The sequence below is a fragment of the Diadema antillarum genome, unplaced genomic scaffold, assembly GCF_040938485.1.
Source record: "Diadema antillarum isolate AM-2024a unplaced genomic scaffold, OU_Dant_1.0 seq00000897_RagTag, whole genome shotgun sequence".
Lineage (NCBI taxonomy): Eukaryota > Metazoa > Echinodermata > Echinoidea > Diadematoida > Diadematidae > Diadema > Diadema antillarum.
Genome location: NW_027271758.1, coordinates 332743 through 349670, shown reverse-complemented (window position 1 = coordinate 349670; position 16928 = coordinate 332743). Strand labels below are relative to the sequence as shown.

At 38.2% G+C, this 16928-nt stretch overlaps 1 protein-coding gene across 1 annotated transcript in view; it reads right to left on the bottom strand.

The window, feature by feature from the left end:
- The window catches only part of LOC139741025 (ankyrin repeat domain-containing protein 27-like), a 47917-nt gene that overhangs the window by 22171 nt on the left and 8818 nt on the right, over positions 1 to 16928 (bottom strand). The window contains exons 4-8 of the mRNA XM_071651614.1: positions 13203 to 13262; positions 12714 to 12804; positions 7051 to 7125; positions 6516 to 6664; positions 5177 to 5296 (exon numbers count right to left, since the gene is read on the bottom strand). Coding sequence (XP_071507715.1) covers positions 5177 to 5296; positions 6516 to 6664; positions 7051 to 7125; positions 12714 to 12804; positions 13203 to 13262 — 495 coding nt within the window. The remainder of the gene's footprint in view (positions 1 to 5176; positions 5297 to 6515; positions 6665 to 7050; positions 7126 to 12713; positions 12805 to 13202; positions 13263 to 16928) is intronic.

Below are 16928 nucleotides of genomic sequence, written 5' to 3'. Positions count from 1 at the left end.
TCATAGTTTTCTGAAAATTTGCTGTTGAAGTTGGGTTTACTTTTTTTAGAGACACACTGTATATACATACGTACACAAGAAAAAGTATCTTGTAGCATTTCATACTGTACAATTGTCATACGTACAGTAGCAAAGATAATTGTATCTTTAATACACGAAAGGCCTTCAATACAGTACAATTGACAGACAAGATTCCGGTCCAAATAATTTCATCCTGTAGTAATGTACAGTAATCTCTATCATGTGGAAGACCAGAACCGTGGATTCCTCATGCATTATTTCCTCTTTTTAGGTGATACGCTATCAGCGTATCACCTATTGTGATTGTCAAAATCTCTCATTATTTTTTTTTATTCTTCTTTCTTTCTGGACAATTTTGTGTCGTCAATATCTCAAGAATGACATAACGAAATAACATGACATTTTCAGTCAACATGTCTCATGACAAAATCTAGCCACAATAAGGTTTTCATGACAGTAACATATCTATGACGTCATCTAGGCGCCATTTTGTGATTTTCGGACCTTGTCACATGATCGATCATAACTTCATAACTAGATGTCATTTCTGTATCATTTTCGGTGGACATGAAGTTCAGGTCACGCTCTATCTTACTTTTTAACGCTAGTTACACAGGTCATCATTACGCGCGCGTAAGCGCGCGTCAAAATTTTAAAAGGCTCAAAACGACTTCCCAATGGGAAATCTCGAAGTTTCAGACAATTTTAAGCGTTTCAAACATTTTCTCGCGTGCGCGTCCGTCCGCGCAATTCCGCGCGCAGAGCCCGTAAGCAACATGAAAATGCAATTTTTTTGACTGATTTGGATTCCTGATACTTTGAGTAACAATATCCATTGATTTCCGATCGATTTCGACCTATAACAAAGGAATGCACTGGCGTCAAAGTTGAAATTCCACGTGCGCGTCTTTCTGCAAATATAGTGAAAAAACATGTCTTTGTTTATTTCGCCATGGCTCTTTAAATCGTCCGTTGACCCTATATTTCTATTGCATATTACAAAAGTATATGAATTGTAAATAACATTCCTGGTATCAATATTGCCAGGAAAACGCGATGACGTCATCATATCGTCATTTTAGATGAAAAAAGTGGAATTGATTTTTTTGAGGTACTGTTTCTGACATTCATTTGCTCGTATCTCTGTTGTTTAAGCTCAATATTATCCCAAATTCAGATATGTTGCAGTTTGAACATTTGCCTTTCAAGTCCATGTGATGGTTTTGAAATATGATGACGTCATCACACTAGAAATTGTGATTAAAGGTAAAGACTCAAAATCAGACAAGTTTACGTGTTATGTCTATGGGAGGTGATTTTTTTTTTTAAACCATGCATTGACTTGACAACGTTTAAGCACCTTTACCTCATCTGATTTTGCTCCATTTCCTCTGAAACATAAATATGTTGTAGTTTAGACAATAAGCTTTAGTAATCATGCATTTTATGTTTTCAAATCTCCTCATCAGGTTGACAATTTTGCAATTTAAAACTGAAAATGAGAATGCAATCTGTACGGAACGATTCCCAATTTTTCTTTGCAACTGTATATTGATCGAATCCACGCTGCCACTTGTGAGAAATTGAATAGCGCCATCACAAGTCGACACTGTCACAATAGTATTTACATTTAAGTTTTGCACTCGATCTTCAGGACAGCAATGTGGCATAATCTGTTAGCGCGCTGGTTCTTCATAACGCCATACCGGAAGGCGAGAGGTTCGACCCCCGCAGGACTTTTATCCGTTCTTTCTTCTTTTTTTTTCTCTCTTTTTTTTTCGGCAGTTCAGCTTTACTCCGATGTCATTTATCGTATGATTTTATCAAGTGTACGTAACCCGTGAACACGGCTGCTCTATTTCCCTTGCTTTGTATTGGAGTTTGGAGATTGGGTTTGCTTCAATAATTTTGTCACACTTAATGTTGTAAATTTCCCCTTGTTACAGTGTCCCGCTTGCCACGATTCGTTTTCTCTTTCCTTTTCTCTTCATTTGTTCTTGTTATACTGTAGCAGGATATTTAGGAACGTGTTCGTTTACATAACTAACATGAATGGGAACTGAATTAATTAACTCTAGTCCAGGTGCATGGCGTCTCGCTTATCTCTTTGGAATTCCAGGTTATTGTTTGACCAAATAACGGAGTTAAAGACAGGCAGGGAAGGAAGTGACTTGATATTGCTTCATAATGAGGAATTTCGGGCAACACCTTTCCAAGTGTAGTGATTATGACGGGGTTCTCTGTCGTTTATTTTCGTCATGGCTGTTTCACTAGTTAGCCATAGGTGATATTATGTTGCTGGCATCTGGGAGAATAGAACAGATCAGTACCAAACTGGAATAGCCCTATAAGCAATGTGGTAAGCGTTCAATTTTTTGCATCATCTTTCTTCTTTAAAGTCAATCACTACTGATCGAAATACGCAATATAATATGACACGTTCCACTGGTAGTTTAGGCAAAGGGAGTTAATGCATGATGCAATGATAAATGTGCTACCATTGATTTTAGAGACGTCATTGTGGTGTGGTACTGGTGATGGTAAGGGAACCATAGATTGCTTTTAAAGTAATGAGACAATCATTGGACCTTTGCATCAAGACCGTATTCCCATCTAGAATATAATGCATGTTCGTGCGGCGTTTTTTTTTTTAATCCTGACGTGGACATTTTTTTTTCTTGTTTTTAATTTAAGAATGTTATATCTAAATTTGTTTCTTTCCCCTAACATTTGTTTTTTGTTGAATATAGAGTTAGACGTTCCGTGATCGAGTAGAAGAGCAGCGATTTAGTTACAGTTTCAATGCATCTTGTTTACCATCTTCTCTGACATTAAATTGATGGTTTTTATATTTGACATTGTCTGTCTATTTGCCAGTTTATGCTCATAAACCACTGCTATAACAACTAATACATTTGCTTCACCTGTCACACGCAATGACATGGATTGCAGTTGTGCATGCAGTTTTCCTTTTGCCACCTCTCGTTTTTCTCTCCCCTTTTCCCTCACTTTGGTTTTGTTATACTGCAGATGGGAATGATTACAATAGCATAACCCAACTTAAAGTAGGAATGAGAACTGAATAAATTAACTCTGGGCCAGGTGTATATAGCGTCTCGCTCATCTCTTTGAAATTTCAGGTTGCCATTGTTCGACCAACGGAGTTGAAGACAGGCTTTATGTTGCTATAGAGGTATCTCGCGCCACATGAATGGAATGCATACGCTGTTTAGTATTAGTAATACACTTTTTCATGCCCATCCCTGCCAATAAAAGTGTGTTTGACGGGGTTCTGTGTCATTCTGCCTACGAGAAAGCAAAGTTTTATTTTCGCCATGGCTGTTTCTCTATGCGTAGCCGTGGGTGATGGGTGTTGTTGGCATCTGGGCAGTAAAGAACCGAGTATCATGCTATAATACCCCCCCCCCCCGTTAGGTTCTAAGCGTTCAATACGGTGATATATCTTTCTTCTTTATTATATCGATCACTGCTGATGGAATTACAGAATTATGTTATGACACGTTTCACTCAAAGCTTAAAAAACAAAGTTTATGCACAATACAAGTAATGGTGCATGAGTCCTATAGGCCATTGATTTTAGATGAGAAATTATGATATGCCTAAAGTAGTGGTGTCATTGATTAGGAATTAATGACACGATTAAGCACTCCTTCCACTTCTAACTGTCCCCTTTGAATGTGTGTCGATCACGTGAGATCGTCATAAATTATCATTCACGTATAAGCTTACGTTCAAAGTGTACTCTTAGTTGGAGGAGACCTATAGTTACATGGTTAAAGGTGATGTTTTGCCCTTTTCTCTTTAATTGAGGTATCACTTTCGTCCAGGATAAATCACATTCTCATGTAAACAGACTCACTTGCTCTATATCCCCTGTTTTGTATCGGAGGCTTCATTGGTTTTACTGCTGGTAAATCTCACAGGCTTGTATATAGTTGTAAGAGCTCTCTGAACTGATCATTGTGATAGCAAGATTAGAGGGAGTCATATTGGTTATGTAAATAATGGTCAAAGGTCATGTTTTAAAAGGCCACTGTTAAAGCCAGGATGGTTATAAACACTTAATTGTCATGTTTTATTTGTACGTGCCGAGGATCACTTGGACCCCGTTTACAGTGCGAGGCTCGGCCGCGTTCGGTGTAAACGCGCAAAAGGCCAAATGCGGGGCCAAAATTGGCCTCGCATTAGGCCACGCTCTGGAGGTGGTCTCGGCCGCGGCCGAGCCGCGGTCGCGCCCGGCCTTTTTCTCAGTGTAAGCGCAAACTGGGCTAAATGCGCGGCCAATTTTAGTCTGGCTTCCAAACCCTCGCCTGTACTATTTCGCTATTCAGGATATTAACTACTTCAACGTCGAAAACTAGTATAGTTTAAGGTGGTTTTGTCCTGCAAAGGATTTTCTCCTTCGACAAAGGCCTTTGCCCGAACGGCGACTTCGTCGCCACGGAATTCAGTTGGCAAAGGATCTGAAAACCAGACAATACCAAATTGCGTTTGTTTAAAAGGGTAGAGCGCCACTACGACAAAATATTGAAAGGTTCGAATCAAAAGCGCGGCCGAGCCCGGCAGTGTAAACGGACTAAATTGCGGGGCTCGGCCTCGCAATTGAGGTTGTCCTTGATTGCAGCTCGGCCGCGGCTCGGCCCAGCCCCGCACCGTAAACGGGGTCTAAGTTTATGCACTGTAAGTACTCAAAAAGTCCGTAAATCGACTTAGTCGCACACGCACAGAATTTCCACTTAGTTTGTGTGACAGAAAAACAAATGTGATCTGAATAATGTAGGCCCAAAAAAGTTCAACTAAGTATCTCATTAGAACTTCAAGGTTCTGTATTACATTCTTTTCTTTGTCGATCACGGATGACCGACATCTGATGACCCCAAGCGTATCACCTAACTCGTCTTCAGTGTGACGAGTTTCATATCTCGTTGTTTCTTGTTTTGGCTTTTTTCACAAATCCTTTCTTTCCAGGGAGTCAGCAGAGAGTTGGAGGTCATTTGAGTCTTAAAATAAATTTCTGTGTAAAAATAATGAATTCCTGATAAAAGATTAGAAGAGGAATTCAATTGTGAGACATAAAGCGTGAATGAACACCAGATGACATCTACACGGATGACCGGTCAAGCGTCCTACATACCTCTGCAGCGTAGAACTGGCTGACCGCCTTGAAGACCTTGGTATATACTGCATTCATTATGTAGGTTTCCATGGCAATCTTCAGGTTGTCCATGTGCCCAGCATGCTTCTGCATAGTCCGCTGGAGACGGAATTAGACAGGGTGGCAGAGCATTTCACAACTGATGTGTCTTTTCTTAGTGGGGAAACTGATGCCACAAGATACAAAGATAATTTTATTCTATTAAACTTCATATTTCCAGAAAGTGTAATTCCTGAAATATGCACTCCTTCCAAGTATATCTGTAAATGCATACACACATTCTATCTACAATTTTACATTATTTTCAGATTAATGGGAAATGTGTTTTATTGTAAGCAAAATGGCATATATATCTATAACATCTGTATGTTTCTGGTTAACTCCCAAGTGTATAATTCTAAAGCACTCATTAAAAAGAGTCATATCTTACATATACACCTGTCAAAAAACCCATTTGTGGTTACAGACTGTCTGTAGTGCCCAAAGGAAAAAATTCACCACCTGTTCAATTACATCCCCATACAGAGCTATATATCTTATGTGGCCAAACTACCTACAGTGTTTAATTTGGTAAAATTACTTGCCCTTATCAATACAGAGAGCTTTAGTTGAACTTTATGCAGGTGCTTTTATTGGTAAAGCTACCCAATATCTGATAAACTGTATGTAGATTTCTTTCACTAGTACATCAACCACAAAAGATTACAGCAAACTGCCTTTCAGTAAAAGCTACTGCGAACAATCCTTGAAAGAGAGCATAAAATGTCATACGACCAGATGACTTTGAAGAAGTAAAGGCTCATCACTATGTAAAGTACTCTGAAGACTTTTGTGATGAGTTTCATACTTTATTCCTTCCATTCCCTTCCCAATAACACTCCTTCTTTGAGTAAAGTTACTCTTTAAAACACACACACACACACACACACACACACACTCATGGGGCAAATACAGCATCTTTCAGTGACTTGAATGCCAAAGCCAGTGGCAGATCCAGAGGAGAGTGCACCGGGCGCACGCCCCCCTTTTATTTTTTGTTTGTTAAAACAAAAGAAATAAAAAGAAGTAAATGGAGGGGGCACGTGCGCCCCCTTTAATTTTGTAAAGGTGCCCCCCCCCCCCACCTTTACGGGATTCCTGGATCCGCCCCTGACCGCAATACTAACCACAATCTGAGTTGCTGTTCCCTGTTTCCGTTCGCCTGTTTCTATATTAAGGGCCCACACATCAAAGTACTCTGCACTCGAGTGCCTCTAAGTTTCACTTCTGCAATGCATTGCTGATGGCCACTGTTAAAAAAACGATTCAAGAGACTTACCAACACCACATCCTTGAGGGCAATCTGGATGCATTTTGTGAAGAGGGTGCCGGTGGCATCGATGATGTGGCGCAGGATGTCCGCCCGCTGACTGGAGCTGCAGAACTGCTCTATCAGCTCATCTACCTTCTTGTGGGACGCTTTGCTGTCTGTGTGTTTTCGGGGGGGAAAAGAGAGGACGAGAGGCTCATCAACCCTATCTAAATACAGTCACGTCAGCAGACAATTTGAAATTCAAATATCGCTGCTCATAAACTTAGTGGCTGTATGTAATACACAGATTTTATGTCTTTATGCTACTCCTGATAATTTGACATGGAACACACACAATTTGCTGCTTCGACATGTCCAAATATGCAATATGCCTCAGATTACAAGTTTATCACTTTCTTTCTACAAATGGAAGACAGGATGTTGCACAAAGGACATAAATAATATCACATGGTTAGGCTTTATTGATTTGAAGGCATGCTAAACAATTGTATTACTCTATCTCATACTCAAATTAGTAAATGCTCCAGCTGCACTGACTCACATTTGTTTCCCCACAGGAATTCGCAGCAGTCTTCGTAAGTTTCCAGGCATGGAAGTACAGGATCCTCAACGATATCTGTGTTGGGAGAAATAAATCAAAAGAACTTTTTATCCCCTGCAGACAGTGGTTTAGACTGAATGCAGTGAACTTCCAAGCATCACTGCAGTGAGTGCTAGATCAAAGTGTGACAAATGAAACGGGTTATGGCTACTTGAATGTCAGTGGTAAAGTATCGTTTACTTCCACCTCTGCCATTTTTACTTTCAGTGAGATTGATGTTCGGATAGGAAAGTTTACTACAAATACACTGCATGTACTGGTATGTGGATTGAGTGAATGCAGGGATATTAGTAGTACACATCAGTGAAATTCGAGGAAAATTGGACAGTCCATTCAAAAGTTGTGACTTTCGAAAGTTCTGGTTAAATCCATGTGCTGTCATTGCTGGATATAAAGAAGATTACAACAATTTGTGATGTCACAGTAGAGCGACAATATAAGAAAAAATGATTCAATATATACATGTATATTCATTCTTCTAGAATAATGAAAGCGTACTCGACTTACCTCTTTCAAAAGGCAGGGGGAATGACATTACTCTTAACATACAATATGTATGTCAGTAATAAGTCAAAGGAATGTGTACATTTCATTTAAATATAAATATATATATTTGATGTTTTTCTATTAATTGAATCCACATGTAAATTGTATATTTGAGGCAAATTCCCCTTTAAGTGAAATTTCACTTTACGCAGTAGTCAGAGAACAATCATATTCATTTACATAGGCATGCATGTCTACATATCCTTTGACACACAAATATATAACTGAAGTGCAATCAAATGAAACCAAACATATTTGGTCACAAGTAAGAGCAGTTGTACAACATCTGGGTCAGCTTACCCACAGGAAAGTTGGAGATAAGTAACTGACATAACACAGACAAGCTTGTTCAGACATCTTCAGCAGAGTAGAATCATAGACCACACCTGAAATACATTTTATGCCACATTCACACATAAAAATCTGACTTTTCACTCACAGTCTGAGAAGGAGTCTTGCCTGAAAGGCCACCATCTTGGTTTGAAGGTCACTGCAAGCATGAAGCCCACCATGCTGATAAAGGTATAGTTTGATGATCTCACAATACAGAAATGATTTCACCAGGTGACAGACTGATGTTACGCTAGAACTTAAAGAGCGCGACTGCTACACAGACTAACAAATTCAAAATGTGGGTCCTTCAGATCGTTGCAGTCCACAAGTACATTGTACACCAAGGTCCTTTGAGTTTTCAATGTATGTACTTTCTAAAATCCAAAACTACAGCTGACTACTCTTCTCCTTGGCCTGGTGTAAAAGCTAGCAGCAAGAAAAGTGCACCTTGCAACGTGAGATAGCTAGGAGTTTCAGATACACTAGATCATCTTCACAGCCTGCACACATTAAAGTGGTTGTGCAAAGATTGCGCTGAAACAGTTGAGTACAAACCTACACAGAGGCATTGAAAGTATGGTATGGCATGGTATAGAATAGTCAGTCTGAAAGTGATTGCTGCAGGAACCTGGCTATATACCGGTACATGTATACTCAGAGAATGTTGACGACCACGCATTTACCATCTGACTCCCATCCTCACATCCTCTTGCAATGGCCCAAAAGACGGCGATAATTTCAATTGGCTGACGCGAGCAACATAACTGCGAGAATATATCCTCAATGTGTGAGGTCGACGTTCGGCAAGTACATTGTATGGATGAGACACGTCACAAAAATTTAAAAGAATTGACGCACAAGTCAAAATTAGATTTGCAACGCTGATACAGGACACTCCGATACACAAAACATTCAGTCATAACATGAGTAAAGCCATCTCACACAATGTCAGGGGTCAGGTGTACAGCACTTGGCATCACGCCTTCAAGAAACGGCTGATAAATCAAACTTGCATGTGCTCACAAGGTGCAAGAAAGACAGCGATCATGTGTCACAGCAGCAGTGTTCCATCGAATCATTGAGAAATTACTGAAGTAGCAACAAAATGTCACTAACACGTGCCAAGCCACTTTTACTGAGTTTGTTTCTGCAGGGGGCACGACAGAGTACAATCCACTGCCAGATTTAGAAGTCCATTGTACATCAATACCTCTCAAAAGAGTGACTAAATCTTGCCCACTCCTAAAATGTACGCAAAGACCACAACCATCTCCTGTACAATGTTCAAGCCATAAAGGGGACGCATGTCATGCGCAGACAGCTGTCAGAGATAACTGTGATGATGGAACGTTAACCGAAATAAGAAATGGTGCAAATTTGATAATGTAAGTGTCACACAAACCAGTTCAGTGAAATGGGTGATGGGTGGTGCATTAAATACAGTGTATACTTGTGAACACACATGACTTCAATTAAATTCACTTCTTGACACTGAATAAAGAGCATACATTGATCTGAAAGCCTGCGGGAGGGCGATCATTCTAGATAACCCTACATGGTAGATGTTATCAAGGTGTAGATGAAGCCAAAATATTTTGACCTCTCATGTATCACCATACACAGTGTATCTTATGTCAGCCTCTTCATGTGAGTAGACTTGTTAGACAGCACTTTGAACAAGTATACAAAATCAGAACCATGAGTTGTAGAGAAGTCTTCAAACCACTCAAAATTTAATTGATGCATGTGGATTGATGTTGAAAAAAAAGCAATGATTTAAGAAATATACTGTCATGAAATATCCATGAGATTCTACTAACTTGAATACTTGGTACATAAATAAATTGAAATTAATTATTCACAAACTACAATCCACATAAATAGTCCTTGGAACACATAAATTGTAGTTTGCTGGCATTTCTCTCTAACATCGAATCATGAAGGTGCGTACACAGAAAAACTGACTTAAATAATTCAAACAAAGTAATTATACTGCAATGAACCTGTCAAGCAAGTGCATTGAAAATAGAGCACTCACTCTCTCGATACAGGCACATAACCTCGTCCCTCATTTAGATTGCACACTTGAGAAATTATCTCCTTTTGCCATCATGTAGAGCTTGCTTCTTTTTTTTTTTTTTGCCATCAATTTCATCAGATATTTTGTGCGCTACATCTAGTCATCTGCCATCAGACATCAGCTAGATATCTGAGAATTACGTCACTTGGTCGAGTAATTACAGAAACACACAGATCTTCACTACATCCAGGCATACTCATTTTTGTGGGTGATCTTGTATTTTGTGACCCATATATCCTCAACCCAACTGTGTATTTAGTGAATTACCTTCAGCTGTTTTTTTTTAAGTGATGCAATACAAGGAAAAATGGGAAAAAAACTATCAATCTCAAAAACAATTTTTGTGGGTGATCTTGTATTCTGTGACCTATATATCGTCAACCCGACTGTGTATTCAATGTTACCGTAACAGTTTTCCTTATCATTCTGCAATACCAGGAGAAATTTAAAAATAAACAAAAAATAATCTAATAAATCATCGGCAGCATCAAAAGGGATTCTTGTTCGTTTCTTAGCTTGTGCTTCATTCAGATCACGGTGGACTGATCAATTTGCAATGAATTACTGTGACCTTCAGACTTTCTGTCTGAATGATGGCTTATCCAATTTACATGTGTTGCTATACAGTTCTGATATTTGGAAGAGAGCTTTGAAGAATATGAGCTACAGCAAGTTGGCTGCAGCCCACAGTCAATTGGGACACCTTCATCCCCTTGCATGCATTCAACATAATTCATCATACAGCTGTGTATTCTATCAGAACATGGCCCTTAATTTCATGATGAACATCATGAACCTTGACAACTGACCAATGACTGACCTCAAATCCTCTCTGGACAATGGAACTGCCTCCAGATTCATTTCTGTCCATTAGATCTAATAATAACAAATACCATCAGACTTCTAATACTCAATGAAAGTTATGGACAGAAAATGACAATTTGCCTACATTTGGTAACCTTTCATGGTAGTCATTTCAGTTTGTTAAAGTGTCTAAGTATTCATTTTTATCCTCACCATATTGTATTGGCACTGGACAATACTAGCAAAGATATGCATGGAAAGTGGTATTCTAACCAAAGTACAGTGACCTCTGACCCTGACCTTATTACACCCATAACAACATACCGTATAATTTCTACCCTTCCCTCCAAACCCGTACTACCACAGGACATTCTTATGTAATAAGGTGACTGGAAATGACATTTTTTTTTTGCAAAGTATGAAGAACTTTAACTGACCCTTCACCCCTCACTTCTATCTTACCATGTAAATGACTGCCTATTCATTAATCCCATCCTACAAAATTTCATAATCACTGGTCATTCCAGGATGTTGTAGCCACTTCCTAATGTATGCCAATTTCTAGCCAAAGTTCAAAAAACTTGTTGACCTTTGGCCTTGAGGGATTCTGCTCCTAATTTACTCAGTGCATTAGCTACATCTCATGAAGAATATCTGGGCCAGGTATCAAGAAAATCCGTTGAGCAATTCTTCTATTGCAATAACAAGATATTTTACAGACAGACAGAGCCCTAAGTGTCTGGTATTCTTCGGGACAAAGGCATCAAAGTAATGACTACAGGACAGAGTGAAATACTATGACTAGTACTACTCCTACTGCTTCTACCACTAATAACAATGATAACTAATCAGTAATCATATTAAATCATCATCATACTATTAAAGAAACATGTTAAAAAGAGAAAGCCACAGAAATCATTGATATGCATGCATCAGCACTGCACTAAAATTATGGATAAATTGTGTAATATTTGCAATGTAATTTATCTAGGAAAATGACATCCTGAATTTGTAAGCATGATGTCATAAGAAGAGTAACTGCAGTTCTCTATTGAATCTGGTCAAAACTAAAAAAGCTGGGTCTTCCCAAATTATCAATGGACACAAAATACAATGTACAATCAGTACAACAGATAAGATAAACATATCAAAGGATGAAAGTTTGTTTCCGTCCTGATATTTCTTGGCCTTATTGCATCTGAAAACTGAAACTTTGCAAGTGTCTGATTAATCCAACTCAAAAAGACAAAAAATCCCCCACATGTATCGTGTTTTACTCAACAGTCTCTGATTAATGACTGTATGTGCCATACAGTGCATATTTAGCATGTTTAATTTTTCGTGAATCGGGACTTCCCAACAATTTCGCAAGTGATGTACACAGAAATGTACGCATGCACATAGCATTCATGTCGGGATCAAAGTTGATACTTTCATATGTTGTAAAATTCATGAATAGCAGTCAGCTCACTAAATTCGTGAAAATAATGACCCTGCAAAATATATGGCATATATCCAGTATTTCTAGACTGCAGTAAGTCCCTCTATTGGCCAATTCACAAACCTTGTGGGGCTCCTCATGTCCCTTGCTTAAAATAGTACATGATCATCTTCTCATAGCTGCAGATGTTACCAGGTTGTTATAAAATGTCATACTTGCCATTTTTAACTATCTAACACATGCATACAAGCATTAAAAAGGGACATGAACAGAGACAGACAGACAGACAGACAGACAGACAGACAGACAGATTGATGGACAGGGATAGTAAGGTACATGTACAAACACAGGTCAAACACAATGGATAGAATCGTTACCATGGTACTACATCACACTTACTCGTGCCTCCTTCCAGCAGACGATCGATGCATAAGACCCTGAAGCTTTCTTCACTGTCGTTGTAGAATGTCTCGTCGAACAGAATACGAACCTACAGTAATAGGCAAAACATGTAACACGGAGAAAAGTAATCTTAGGGCGCGCTGCAACATACAGCACATCACAGAGAGATGATGCATAGATGAAATTTTATACACTAATGTCATAAAAATTTTCCCTCTCATATTAGAATTGACTTGCAAAAGATATACCGGTAATGTAATGCAGGTCTCATACATGTACACTGTATGTAGGAGTACGATTTATGATTCTAAAGAGAAACATCATTCCGAAAACCCAAATACAATGTATATAGTACAGGATATCATTATCATATGACCATAATGACATCACCTGTAATATTGAAAATTTAATTGTCCTTCACATTGATATCAGTTTTGGTGTCCTGGTTTAGTTGAGACATAACATATTCATTCCTGCTGTACTTACCACTCTCTGCTCCTTGTAGCCTTCTCCTGTTGTAATTTCAGTGCCTGTCACCTTGGCTTGCTGTCAGATAAACACAGATTAACATAATATGAGTGATGAAAAACCCTATCTTCAAAAACAAAAGACAATTACCAAGTTCATATCAATTCCTTGTATGACAAAATCTACCTACCTGATGGCATGAACACTGATCAATTGTACATGTATGGTTTTACCTATTTGATTGCTATTAGTACAGAAAGATAACAATTTTACAAAGTGCGTGCCTTTGTTTGGCATACATTGCTCCATTTCTCATGTCCTGCACCATGCAATGTGAGCAGAAATGATGGAATTCATGATACAGTAGGGAGCTTTAGATTTTGACGCGCGGACGTTTGAGCCGACGCTTGCGCTGGACATTCTCCTCTCCCTGCGTCATGTGGAAAAGTAGCTTTAGATTACGCTGGGACGCAGCGTATAAAAAATAAAATCGTGCCCCCATATGATCAGTGCATGAAGAAGCTCTCTACGTCACAAACTGTGCGGACGTGAAAATAGCCCTGTACGCGTAGTGAAAAACTCAGGCGACGCAAGCTAAAAATAGATTGACTTTACGCTACTGCGCACGCTCAGAGAACATGTTTTTTTCCTTTGAACGTCCGCGCGTCTAAAATCTAAAGCTCCCTAGTGTCAGTTTTCAACAACAACAATATGATTCATTTGCATTATTTTGTTCCTCCATCAGCTCTTTGGTTGTTGTTGGGTTTTTTTTTCTAGTAGAATATATTGGAAGCAGGGTGGGGGTATGCACTTTCACAGTTAATTCACACTATCATTTAGTATCAATGGATATTTCACTGGCTGATAAGTTTGCTTCAGTCTATTCATAGATTCTAGCAGACAGCTTTCAAATGGATGTCATACAACATACACATTCACACTATTTGTTGATATGTCAGGTAAACTGTTAGCATTCACCAATGCTTGCTGAAGATGCTGCTACATCACATCTTTTTGTAATCCCTTTCTCTGAAAAGAGGAAATTTTCCACATTAAACTTGACATCTTTCGTTTGTGCTTTGCTCTTCCTTTTATTGATTAGTAATACTGCTGATAAATTTACACTGTTCTTTGATCTGGGCAGCAGAACCACGTATTCATTTAAACAGAAGGGGGGAAAAAAAAACCCAGACATAACAGCCATGAGGCTATCAATGCATCTCTCTTTGTCATTCTCTCCTTTACTGTAGAATTTAGTAATTGCATACAAGGAGATGAAAATTGATTATTTCTTTTAATCCACACACCAGTTAATCAAATTCATTTTTCCAAAAAGATCATGTAAGAACAGGCTGGTACAGCTGCACAAGGCACACAATCAAAAGCAATAAAACATTGGATGACTGACTCAGGATTGAATTGTCGAAAATAAATCTTAATGTGATCTGTGCATTGTGCAACAGTCCCCTTAACATTACCTGTAGCTTAACCCGTTGAGGACGGACTGATTTTGCTTCAACACGCATTTCCCATAGACACCTGCCCGAGTATACTCGGGACTCGTCCTCAACGGGTTAATGTGGAGTACTACCTTTAAATACAAAACGAAAGTGCCACTGAAAAGCAAGATTTTGTTGCTTACTTGGCTGTGGCTAGCAATGTACAGCTGTACTGTGTACACGTATATTTACACATATGTTGGAGACACATGGGGTGCATTAATCTTTTTATTCACTAGTAATATGAGAGGGAATGAAATGCTCCAAATCCTCTTTGATGTAATTTGATCATTCAGACTAAGTCCTTGGCACTCTTTCTCTTCTTTAGGATATGACATTTACCAACCCTGACACAGGACACCAAATCTGATATATGGAAAGTGAACTTTTACCACTAAAAATATGAACTTTAACATGTTACAACAGACATAGAATAACTGTCACTCCTACAAGCAGACTTGGCTGACCTTTGCAGGAACTTCAAAGTTCTGAACATGAACATGATGAATTTACAAAATCATGTTTTTGTTTTGTTGTTTTGTTTTTGGATATCTATACACAACTGTCTCTTTCTTTGGTCATAGTCAAAAAGCAAAATTGGGTTAGCAAAAATTATGTTTCAAAAGTACATGTAAAACAACAGTCTTGTGGAACATACACCAATGCACCATTACTGCTCACATTAAAAAATAATAATAATAACAATAATAATTCATCATCCCTTAAAGGAGAATTTACCCCATATAATATGTATAATATGTGGATTGGGTGAATACTAGTACAACACAGCACTGAAGTTTGAGGAAAACAAGACAATCCATTCAAGACTATCAAATTAATTCTTAAAGTTTTAGTATCCCCTATTGCTGGAAGACTACAACAGTTCTTGATGTCACAGTCAGACTACGTACGTACGATACACAGAAAATAGAAAGGGATTTTCACAAAATCTCATTTTTTCATTAAAAGTACAAATTCCTTGATTTGTTGCTGGCATATATTGCCCCCTGCCGTCTAAAAGTCAGGTGCTCTTTAATCATGTTAGAAAATTGAAAATATGTCGTAATCTCTTGATGTTTTCTTTGTATCATTGCCCAACTGTGACATTGCAAATTGCTGCAGTACTCTTAACAAGAGTTGGCAGAACATGCATTTTGCCAAAACTTTTAACATTCCACACTTTTGAACAGATCGTCGGAATTCCCTCGAACTTCAGTGATGTGTACTATCAATATTTCTGCATTCACTGTATCCACATATTTGGCCGAAATTCCTCATTAAAGAGTTCACTTTAAAACATGGATGGTAAGTTTATTCACTTTGCATCCACTCTTCATGAGAAAAGAACCTCTCATTCTAATAGGCATACCTCAGTACACAATCTGTCCATATTTTGATCATCATCAAAATTGTTTTCTAACATTTTCAAAGTTCTATGAATCCAAATGAAGAGCTCACATGCCTTCACAATATTTTGTTGCATGGCACCTCCATGCTTTGCTCTTCTATGTCAACATCAAAGGTTGCTGTATGCATCCTGTACCATCATGGTATTCTTTCTGGGGGGAATGACTTTGCTCAAACTCAGTGACATACAAACAGATCAGGATAATTTATGACCGAGTAAATTGATCAGCTATAAATATGAATAGCAATACCATTGTTCGAATGCCAGTGTATCATTCTATGCAGTGTTATGCTGTGTGTGTGTGTACTATGGTCTCTCTCTCTCTCATATAAGAATATAATAATCTCCTACACACATGCGCAATGGTTCAAAATTCATTTTCCCTATTTTTATGGCAAAAATGTTACTAATTGTCATCATTATCATCATACTTATAATTATCATCATCATCACTCATTGAGACAATGGACTGAATTGAAAATGGTGTGTTATCTTTGAATCATTGACCCATCACTGATAAATACTGCACACAATTTTGCTTCACATTGTCGTCCAAAATGAAATTTTTGCTGGAAAAACAAAAAAACGAAGACAAGTCTGTACGTATAGCTCCTTTAAAATTTGTATTGACATGCCTGTATTGTAAAGTTGTTATGAATATAAATATATATATATATATTTTTTTTTTCTTTTTGGGGGGGGGGGGGGGTTCAGAAATTATACATTTTTCACTTTATGCAACTACTAATAAAATGTGGAAATATCTATGAAGATATACACCTGTATAATTTCTGTGCAATAACATATCGGTAGGTGAAACAAATAATAGAATTTAAG